Raw genomic sequence first — 11,701 nt, forward strand, 5'->3', positions numbered from 1 at the left:
AAATTCTTTTAACAAGTAAACAAATCAAATCACTCTTTAAAATCAAGAAAAATAATTTATACTACCAGAAAGTTAAGTATTAACCACTCCACTAATTTTATTTCATATAAATAAGAAAATATTTTCCGTGTTTCATTTCTTTCTAACTTCGTATGCCCATATTTAGCTGCAATGGAGCACGTGGAAATTCGTGTTGACAAACTCAAGGTATTCTCAGTGGTTAACGATAGCTTATAATAATTGAAATGTTTATATCAGGGGAGTATGGATCTTTCTTTAAATTAAAGTAAATTAGCACCGAACACGAGCGTGTTTTCCAGCCTTCTGCTGAAGATAAGTCGGTCTCTAAAAGTTGCACAGTTGTACCAGCTGAGCTAGTGACCGCTAGCTGCTGCTATTTTTATGATTGTTGCTTTATTTTCATTGATACAGCATATATTTTAAATGCTTGTTTATACCACAAAAAGTCAATTATGTATTACAGGGGCGGAGCCTGTTTGCAGTAAAGGACTTTAAGAAAGGAGATATCCTTTTTGAAGAAACACCCCTTGTATGTTCCCAGTTTGAATGGAATGCATTATATAAGTACCTAGCTTGTGACCATTGCATGAAGTCCCTGGAGAATGCCGAAGACATGAGCAGGAGACTTGCTGCCAACCCATTACTGGTGCTACCATTTCCTCAGTGCTGCAAAGTAAAGAAAGAGGAACATACAGTTTGTCCTCATTGTAAGGTAACATTTTAGTTTATATTAAAGGACAGAAATTTCCATATTTGGAAGAATGGAAATTTGAAAATAAAAGAAACTTTTTTGAATGAAGTCATATATTTGCACTTCTGTAACTTTATATCTAATACTTATCCAAATGATACCAGTGTGTGCATTTAAGTCAGAAACTCTAGCAGATTAATTTTATGATGTGGGAAATGGGCATAAGGTTAAAAAAATACCTTGCTTTTCAGATATCAAATAGTAGCTTCTGAAGGGAGGATGGCTCTACTCCACATTGCCCTCCCCCATGCCCCCTATCAAAACAAAAACCTGAATTGGCCATTGCAAGCATGATTAATTATAATTATTGCCTGGTTATTATCAGTATGTTGAATTGCTATCATTTGGTGGATTTCTAGGTGCTGTACTGTAGTGATGGCTGTAGAGATTCAGCCTGGCATCTCTACCATAGAGTGCTTTGTCAAGGAGCTTCAGTTGCTGATCCTAATCATCCTACAGAAAAACTAAAAGATGCTTGGAGGTAATAATATTTTAATTGTCAATGAAAATATCATAAAATGAAAAAAAAAAGGAATTGTTGTTTGTGTTCAGATTAAATCTTGAGTGACAATTCTTTTTTTTTCTTATTCAGTGCATTTACAAGTTATAGTAGTATCTTGAAAGTCAAAAACATTGAAACCACACCCTTCTTTTCTGTAACATAAGCTTCAACTGAATGTGATGTACACAGATACACAGCAGTTCTGAATCCTAGGGCATTAGAGTATCAATTGTGATTGCATAATGAGTACATGGTGTACTTGACCGCTGAGTAATTTATTTACTTATATACAAAATACATAAGCAACACAGAATATTTGTTTCACCACCAAATGCATGTCGATTTGAGGTAGAGGATTATGTTTCTCCCCATTTTCCCATGCAGTCAAGGATTTGAATGTATAGTACAAAGACTTGTTTATTTAGGAATATGCACTACCCTCCAGAAACATCAAGTATTATGTTAATTGCAAGGATGATAGCATTAGTGAAACAGGTAAAGTTTTAAATGCAAAACATTTATTTTTAGATTAAATTTTAAAAGGCATGCAAATAGTTACAAACAATTTTTTGTCATTTGATAAATTAAATGTCATTTTGAAAAAGAATGAGGTCTCAGCTCCTGAACTTTTTCTTTATATGTACATCCTTAAATGGATGCTATTGAAGTGTTTCTTTTTACATTCAGAGTGACAAAAAAGACCAAATTTTGTCCAAATTTGCTGAATTTTGCAAATCAACTGTGAATGAAGAAGAGCATATAGCACACAAACTTTTAGGGAAAGAATTCCAGGTAGGTGCATCAGAAGAAATTTATTTGTAATTACATATATGGAATGTAACATATATCTGTTTTTTTGTTTGTTTTTTTTTTAGTAAGACTGGTCATTAAGCTGCCTAGTAACGTATCTTTTTATACTGCACTTTTCTCAACCAGTGGTATGTTGTTCCAATTTCAGGAACAGTTGGAGATCCTTCGTTCCTTGGTTTGTGAAGCATTTTATGATGAACATGTGCAGCAGGTAGGTGAAATTTCTGTTTTGCTTTCTCCATTCTTTTGGTTTACATTGCTTTTTCTTCCATTAGCTTTTTATTCTCATGTTCATATAACTTTGTAATTTTTGTTGCATTGACAGTCAAAAGCAAAGAACTTTATTATGCAGTTAGCCTCCTTGCCAATGCCAATTGTCCTTGATTCTTTGGCACCTGTTTTATATTATATTGGTGAAATGATGGTCTGCATCCTTTAATATTCTTGCATCATTTGTCCTCTACACTGTACAGCTGTAGGGCCATATTGATGCCAGAAAGAATCAATGCTGGAAAAATGTTGGCGCAAAGACTCAAAGAGATGGTCCCAAAATTATGTGTAATAAATTTGCGAAAGGCAGCTTAAATGAATAGTTTATATTATTCCATTGTTTATATTATTCCACTCTCCTTGTTGATCAACCTATTTGAACCCACTATTGGTGAAGCTTGGCCTAATATTTAGTGAAATGTATTTTCAGTGGTTCACGCCAGAGGGATTTAGATCATTGTTTGCTCTTATTGGTACAAATGGACAAGGTGTTGGTACAAGGTAAAATGTAGTACAGATTCATCAAAGTCACTTTTCGGCATTAATTTATATCTCTTTATTAAGTCATTGTTATCAGCATATATTTGCAAATTGCACAAGGCTATTGTTTGTAGTGGTATTGTCAGTAAAATAACACCAAAATGCAGAAATTTGGGATAGGTGTCAATGCATCAAGTCCCTAATGCTGTCCTTTCAGTTCTCTGAGTGTATGGGTTCACAACTGTGATGCTCTGGAGCTGTCAGATGAAGAGAGACAGACTTTAGATGCCTTCATTGATCAGTTGTATGTTGATATAGAGAAAGGTGAGTATCAGTGTCATATTTACGGCAGGAGTTCTACCTATCTTTTTCATATTCACGAAAAGTATTTCAAAGTTGTTATTCAGAATTTTGATATGGCTAAACCTCTACTGTTTGGGTCTACTTATTATATAAAAAGAATGTGAGTTTAGTATTCTATGTAACATCTGTGTAGTTTTTTGTAGTTTTTGTGTAAGTAAGCATACTTCCTTATTTTCAGAGTCTGGTACATTTTTGAACTGTGAGGGATCAGGTCTTTATACCTTCCAAAGTGCTTGTAAGTCTCGGTGTCTTCAGTATCTAAAGATTCTCTTCAGTAAAATAAAGTGGCAGAATTTTCATTTTATATATCCAAGTTCATTTGTGAGGGGAACACTTTATACATCTTAAGAGGTTGTTTCTTGGTGGCAGTTAGTGAAAAAAAGTTCATTAACAATATATTAGGTGTAAGCCAAAAATGTGTTTTTAGGTCAAAGAAGAAATATTTATGGTTTTTCTCCAATTCTCCATTAAATTGAAGAAAAGGTGATGATTTGTCTAAAGCAAGACAAATGCCAGTATTGCTTTTGCTATTGATTTCAAATTGTTTTCTCTCTCAGGTAACCACAGTTGCCAACCTAATGCAGAGGTTACCTTCCCTCACAATAACTTCACACTGCAGATGGTAGCAGTGCAGGATATCAAAGCAGGAGAAGAGATCTGCATTTCTTACCTAGATGAGTGTGACAGGGAAAGAAGTAGACATAGCAGACAAAAAGCTCTCAGGTTGGTCACGAAGAATGATGAACAAACATTTTTTTTAGTAGTCTTGTCTAGCAATTAAAATTTAAATGTGAATAAATCATATTTGATCACGCTTTTCACTTGTAGATAAAAGCTTATAGTGAAATTGTTGTTGAAAATAGAGTAAATCCGTGACAGGTGTTACCTTCTCCAGATTTTACATTTTTTGGAAGATATTATTGCTTCTTTTTACCCTTGAATAACATTTTTTATTTGACAAAATCTAAATCAAGATGTACTTCCTATCAATTTACTGCAATGAAGCTTGTAAGATTAAAAGTTTTATTTTTAGGGAGAACTATCTTTTTAACTGTAACTGTTCATTGTGCCAGTCTCAAATTGATGATCCTGATGTTACATCAGAGGAAGAGGAGGAGGAGGAGGATGAAGAACAGATGCAAGAAGATAGTTGACACAGACGGGGAAGTTTAGTCCTGTATTTGGAGTAAATATATTTCAACTGTGGAAAACTCACCATAGCTGCATGTGCATCTATAAGTGAAAATTGTTCAGAATTATAATGAAATTGAATGAAGGCATGCTTAGAGTGATATTTATCATACAAAAAAAGAGCATGATAAAAGTGATAGAATTGGTAAACGGTACTATAAAATGAAATAGGGGTTAGACATTAGCAACATCAGTATATTACATAAAAGATACAGATTGCAGAAAATAACACGGTTTAAAAATGTCAAGTCTGAGGTCATGAAAACCATTTGCTTTATGATATTTCTTTCAAAATGTAGGACTTGTTTACAAAGTTTGCAAATGAGTTGATGTTTTGCATGCTCTGCAATTGCAAACTACTTACTAGTAGGTATATGAATGAGCAAAGTGTTTTTCATTTGAAAGATAATGAATCTATTATATTTAGTTTAAATATTTCACATATTTTTTTTTGCTACTTACCAATGCGCTTTGTGCCTTATTTCAGTGAGGATTTTTAAACCTTTTCTGAAAGACTTAACTCCCCTTTATAAAAAAAATCAGTGCGGTGTCAAAAAGCTATGATATGCATTTTTATCTGTAAATTGCCAATTTGATTCAGTAGTGCATAGCTTTTGTTACTATCTCGGCTTGTATGGGCTCACTTACTACCACAGAATGTGAAGCATAGTAGCATTCAAGTCCTCAACTTCAGCATGTGTTTCCCCAATAGGTAATCTTAAAGGCCTTGGGTATATTCATTTGGTCTTCTTTTATTTCTTGTCCCAGTGGTAATCCATTGCACCACTGTGTTCAAGCATTCTGCCAGTCCTCAGTGCTGTCTTCTCTCCCTGATGGTCAGCCCATAGTTTTTGCAGATGTCCCTTGAAAGCCTTATTCAGGCTGACATTGAGTGGTTGAGCCTTTGAAGTACACCCTCGTGGACTGACTGCCAGGGTTGCATTAGTTTGCCTGGCCTCAATTTATCTGGCTGATTCTTGAACATTGGATCATATCCTGGATAATCTTTTGGGATCAGGTCCTCTGTATTGCTGAATTGTATAAAGGTTTCAAATCTGTTAAAAGATCAGCAACTCCTTGTTGAATGTTTCTGTCAGTGTTTCAGTTTTAAGTGTTGCAGTGTGAGACCACTGCATGGGTTTACTAGCCAACTTTGTAATCAGACCACACGGGTTCGTATGGATCAAATTCCTCATGTGCCTCCCAGTTATATATGTCGGATAGGAAAACACATGATTGCATTCTCTAGTCCATTGTGCCACGAGAAAGTGGCGTTGGGTATATTATATACAAGTTCAGACAGATGAGAGTTACATTTATCTGCCTGTCTGTTAAACCGTCTGTCTAATCAACCTATGTTTGACGTTTGTTGTTGCGGGTTCCAATGGATCTGTTGAACTTCTTGTAGGCTGTGCTGCTGTTTATGGGGGGCCTGCTGGATCTAGTGAGTGTTTTGAAGCCTATGCTTTTGTTGTGTGTGTGTGTGTGGGGGGGGGGGGGGGGGGGGGTCCAGTGTTTTGTAGCCCTTGGTGCTTGTAGCAGATTTCCAAGTTAGACAACACACAGAATCGTCTATGGATTATAAAGCTCTTTATTCTTGATGATCTTTCAGAAACACTGAGAAACTGATACTAATGAAAACTAAAGAAAAAGAAAATAATACTGTTTACACAAAGTAAATACACAGAGAAATAAAACAATTTAAATGATACAACTATATAAATTTTAAAAATAATGATACTAATACTAAAGGAGATTCACTGGCTTAACTTATACTCTTATCCAGCAGTCTCTTATCCAGCTGCCTCAGTCTTGCCATTGGCACTGTGATGACCTGGTGAAGTAATTTCATGCTGCACACAGTGGTCCAGCATCTATTACCACAATTCTTGGTATTCCAAAACGAGGAATCTGCTTCTTTAAACATGTTATAGTGCTCATGCTTGTGGTAGTGTGCAGATGACCGACTGCAATGAAATTTGAATAATGGTCAATGACCACAAGGATCTGTCATCCATCAATCTCGAAGATATCACTAGATATTTTATCCCAGGGCGCATTTCCATCACTTTGTGATATCAATGTTTCTTTTTAATTGCCTGGTCAGAGTTCTTGACATTGTGCACAGGTCTCAACAAGCTGTTTTATGTCACGTGACTAACGTGGGGTACTAACGAAGGTGCATGTCACATATCTCACCATAGTTTGCATTCTTTGGCCATGGAAATTAGTGCAACAAATTTCCTCCATCGATAACAAATTGTGTATCACTGGTAAGACCATGTCCAGCAACACAGAGGTGCAATCTTCAGGAGACTGTGTATAAATTCTGCTTTGTCTCCTGTTCACATGCACAATGTGTGATCAAACAAAGGAGGACATGAGCACAGTTCATACTGAAAAAGTTCCACCAAAAGGAATTCAATTCACCTTCCCCCATTACAAGTAAACTTTAGGACAGGCACTATAGATCCATGTCAATTCTTTTACTAGAGGGAAGTTTTGCATATTTGGTTTTTGATGGCATCATTTAGATGCTGATGGGCATCTTGAATGAGCCTTTCTAAATTTAATTTCAGTGTGACAATTAAGAGGCTATTGCCACTCTGTCTCCATAATAGATGTACAGCTGTCGCTGAAGAGATTTTTTGCAGTAACCTTTGTCACACCTGGAATCAATTTGCATAATCTCATTTTATCAAAGGTGACAGTCCCATCATTATTTTCTAAATACTCAACAACTTTCATGAATAAAGATTGCTTATTCACATCTCTCTGACCAATGATGAAACCAATACAAAAAAAAAAAAAAAATAGTACATGCATTCACACTAAACATATTTTTATGTAGTTAACACAAAAATGATATGCATTATTATTTATTTATATTATTGTTAAAAAAGTAGATAAAAACTCTTTATGTAATGGTTTGAACCACCTTTTTAAAACTTTTAAACTGCATGCTGATGGACCCGCTTTCAATTGGAGTTTCAATGAACAATCTCTAGGCGATACCAATCACAATCGCGTTTCTGATTTCTTCCTCCTTGTTAGTAAAGTTACAGTTAGTAAAGTTAGTAAAATTCCACTAAATTTCTGTAGAAAGTTTCATCAGATTCTCCAGGTAAGTGATGACGCTGGTGGAATTTTGCTCTCTCGTGTATTACATTCCTTCTTGGAATGAAATACTCATTGTTCTGACCGTTGACTATTGTCATCAGACAGCATACCATACAACACAACACGTCTTGTTGAGATGTAATAGCGGTAAACTTTAATAAACAAAATGTAAGTACAAAGACAATAACAAAGTAAACTTAACAAAACTATTTTGTCTAAAACTGAAGGCCAATTACAGTAACACAGTTGAAATGATATTAAGAATGCTCTATAAAACTAAACGGTAATAAAGGTAAGCAATTTAAAGAATGTTTTTTGTACTAAGCTTAAGTGCAATACCATTTCACAATACAACGTACATGTATCTGTTCTATATTTAAGAGCATTTACAGTACTAGTAAAACCAATGTAAATTCTTACAAAAAATGGTGTCACCGGCTTAAACGTGCAAAGCAGTACTGAAAACGTGCTACAGATTTGCAATGACTGAAAACAGGAACCTAAATAAGTTCGCTGACACGCTAAACTCTTAAACGATATCACTTGCACCCTGACGCTAATACAGTAAGTTTGCGCTAAGCTAAATAGCCGTTCTTCGATCGAATATGGCTTTTACAGAGGGTTTATACAATGAAATACACCAGGTGAATCGTAGTGACACATTGTGTAAGCGAAAACAAATACGAAATCACCCTCACTAAATCAGCATCGTTACAAGATACTGAACGCTAACAAAGATCATCGCGGCAGCAATTTAAGGAATGTTTATAAACTAAATCGTATAACTAAATATTAAAACAACCTTGCTACTCTATAAACTCACTTTAACTTATCAACAAAATGAAAATGCTTACTTTAACTCCTATGGTTGAGATATGTCTTTACTGTAGAACTAGAACGGTGTGTATCTTCTGAGTATCGTGTGAGTGAATGAAGAACGTTCTAAGAGTAACTAAGTAATATCGGGGTTACTGGCCAATGAAGTCCGGCCGACACCCCTCACGAGATTGAACACGCCACTACCCATTACACAATAATTTAACCCCAATACAGTGAGAGCGCTACGAGGCTAGCGAAGTGAAAGGGCTACAAATTCACGAAGAGGGGTCTACAAAGCTATACGTAGTGTACTATGCATTCTCCTGCATTCTCCTAAAGCTATTAAATTAGTTTCAACACACTCATCGAACTTAGCAATGGCAATGTCAACATTTTCTGACTCGGGCTTACCTTCTTCCGTGGCCTCTGCTGTAGACAGATTAAACGTTGAAAATATTTGCTCTGTGTCCCTCCCCATGGTGTATATTAAAGCAGACACTTGTATACTGGCCTCAGAGTCCAGTTTGGTAGCTCTCCTATATCGCATGAATCATTGGCACCATTATGTCCACTCGTTTGGCACATTGAACTTAAAGGAAGATTTAATTTTGCCATTCCTCTCTTTCTCTCTTTCTCTTTTGCATCTCCTCTCTTTCTCTCTCTCTAGTACCTCTCCGTTTTTTCACAGCATTTCTGACACCATGTCATAGAATGGCATAAAAATAAAGACAAACATGCTGTACAAGCTGTTCATACACGTGACTTTATTCTACTTCTTCTAACTACATACAGATGGCGCTTTAGGCCAAGATGTAACCAATCATATATGACACTGACACTCATTGAAGTCACTGGCCCTACTCTGGCACCATGGAGATTACTCTCTGACACTCGAGAAAGTCACTGGCCCTAATCAGATACTATGGTGAAAGTCTAAAGGAAACAGTGTTAATAGGGGGGTTCCTGTCGACTTCATAAACAATTTTGGTATTCAGCTTTTATCTTGCTTGCCTTAAATAAGGGGGGCATGCCTTTGCAATTACTGCGCACTTTGCCACACGCACCAATATCCCTGGCTTGTTTGGGCCATATACATTTACCAGTAAAAATGTGTATTTGTTTCTATTAGGACTTTGAGAATAATGAAGTTTCTGCGGTTGTCATTTTTTTATTTGAGGACTTTAAATTCAAAATTATTATTAAACAGTATTGCTGTTCCTTTCAAGTCTGGACTGGACTGAACCTGGACCGGAAAAAGTTTTGTAGCCCAAGAGGGGACGAATATTATTCACTGTAAACAAAGTGTGAAAGATTAGGGCAGTCCAGATTTCTTAGCAACTGTATTCAACTTTCAAACTTGTAAATTGCTATGCCCTCATGAACAATCCAGTAAACTGATTTCATGGCTGCTATAATTGCTCCATCTTTACCTAAATGTTTTAAGTATTACAGTTAAATATATATGTATGTATGTGTAGGTTGATGTTAACATTATTGTCAGATACAGTACTGTATTTCGATGCAGCACCAGGTTCTCTGGCTAACCCCCTTTTCATTGCCTGTGTTTGTATTTTTCTGGTAGATTGTAACTGTTCCATAAACTTTCTAACATCTTTTTTTTTCTCTCTCTCTCAACTATGGGGCCAACATTTGAAGCAGTGATCCTCCCTTTCTGAAGTTTGTGCCATAGAGGTGTCGTTCTTTGTGCCCTTGTTTGTACCTCAAACTTTATGATATCATCTTCGGCCAACATAAGCTCATGGATGAAAGAAGTCTGGGTTCTAGATAGACACAGAGACACTTCATTAAACATACATGAATTATTGCAGACTCTGACTGGGAGGTGAGGGAAACTAGTATCTGCAAAATTATTAATAATATATTCAGATGATATTTGTCGTTGGTAGCTGATGGGGCTGCCACATCGAAACTCCATATTTAGTTGTGGTGAGTGGAGTGTCTTGAACTTGGCTGGTCACGAAATCTAAAATCATGGAATTTGGATGAGCACATTCAACAGCATTAAACAGAAGGACTGGGGATGGCATTTGACATCTGATGGGGTTGTACAGTGTAGAATTTCTTGACTGAGGTGGCTTCTCAGTTGTTTATCTGATAATTCATGTAGCTTGAAACCTCAATGTCTTGAACAACCTTACCACCAATTTTTTCTCCTCTTGGTGTGCTCCATGAGCAGGGCAGTGATGTCCTTGCTACGTCCTAAGGGACCTGCCGTACTCCCAGGGCACTTCTGTTTTACATTGAATGCGTTAACGCCTGCATTTTCTGAGATTTTCGCCGCTTGTTTTTCGCTTGCCTCCATGGCTTATCCTATGTCAAGTGCGCGCGCCAATGTCAAATTCGTGTCAGTTAGTAACTTCGTTCTCAGTTTTCTAGAGAAACAATTGTCAATGATTTGATCTTTTATAAATTCATCGATTTGATTAACCTCAAAATTGCATTCTCTTGCTAGGGAGCACAGTCTTGTTACGAACTCAGTAAGTGTTTCCGAGCCGCTCTGTCTGGCCTGGCGAAAAATATGCTGATTGTAAGAAATGTTTCTTCTTGGTCTAAAATAATTGTTGAGCAGATCAACTGCAACATCAAATGCATTTGCATTTTCCTCTTGTTCGTCATTGGGGTTTTCCAGCGTATCGAAGATTTCTTGAACTTCGATGCCGGCACAGCTGTTTCTTTTGCTCTACATCTACGCAACCAGTGGCTACAGCGAAGATTTTGAAGCTTTTCAGCCACCTCTCCCATCTAGTAGCGATGTTATTCTGATCACTGTGTGGATCAAACTTCTCAATCGATGGTAAATTTATCGTCCTCGACATAATCTTCAATTTTTTGTAGAATCTCGGCAATATTTCTGCTTCTTTGCACTTTTACTGTTTTCACCTCGTCGCCAATGTGATATTCTTGTTATCAAAATGAGAAGGCTAACGCAGTGGAGGTTTACTTACATACGCATTCACTTTATTTCACTACACGTGGACACTTATAGTAAGCGTCTGGGTCACATGATATATGATTATAAATTTATGAGGATACTACATCATGTTATCACTAGGCAGACTGTACTACTTGGGCCAGTGCTGCTTGTTTCAATACTTATAAAAATGTGTAGGGTTCTAGCTCTACAGGTCCCATAATTGAACAGCTTTATTGTGCAGCTGTGAAGAACTACATGTATTCAACCAGCTTGAGTCCATTGGGCCCCCATTATCCTGATAAGGGTTAAACCAATACTACCCAGGTGCTCCCTAGCACAAATATATAGGACCAGCCTCTGCCAGTCCTTTTGAAGCTGTTCTTTATATCCACGGATGGTGAACTTGGCAGGGGGTTTCCTTCAGGGAGGTGTTCCACCA

General features: G+C 36.6%; 1 protein-coding gene across 1 annotated transcript; it reads left to right on the forward strand.

Moving 5' to 3' along the window:
- Positions 1-159: 159 nt before the first annotated feature.
- LOC106158561 (protein-lysine N-trimethyltransferase SMYD5) lies at positions 160-4,704 on the forward strand. The gene is made up of 11 exons (XM_087001465.1): positions 160-207; positions 485-733; positions 1,132-1,253; positions 1,700-1,769; positions 1,962-2,066; positions 2,233-2,295; positions 2,785-2,855; positions 3,052-3,158; positions 3,376-3,432; positions 3,755-3,920; positions 4,231-4,704. Exons 1-11 carry the CDS (start codon positions 172-174, stop codon positions 4,349-4,351), a joined length of 1,167 nt encoding a protein of 388 aa, XP_086857591.1. The 5' UTR covers positions 160-171; the 3' UTR covers positions 4,352-4,704.
- Positions 4,705-11,701: the final 6,997 nt, after the last annotated feature.

The sequence above is a fragment of the Lingula anatina genome, chromosome 1 (assembly GCF_051362555.1).
Source record: "Lingula anatina isolate TDL-2025a chromosome 1, LinAna3.0, whole genome shotgun sequence".
Taxonomy (NCBI): Eukaryota; Metazoa; Brachiopoda; class Lingulata; order Lingulida; family Lingulidae; genus Lingula; species Lingula anatina.

What these genes read in the sequence shown, in the direction of transcription:
- LOC106158561 (XM_087001465.1), top strand. Translation starts at nt 172, where the DNA reads ATGGAGCACGTGGAAATTCGTGTTGACAAACTCAAG. An exon ending in TTCGTGTTGACAAACTCAAG is followed by an intron (nt 208 to 484) that starts GTATTCTCAGTG and finishes TATGTATTACAG; the next exon opens with GGGCGGAGCCTGTTTGCAGT. An exon ending in TTTTAGGGAAAGAATTCCAG is followed by an intron (nt 2,067 to 2,232) that starts GTAGGTGCATCA and finishes TTCCAATTTCAG; the next exon opens with GAACAGTTGGAGATCCTTCG.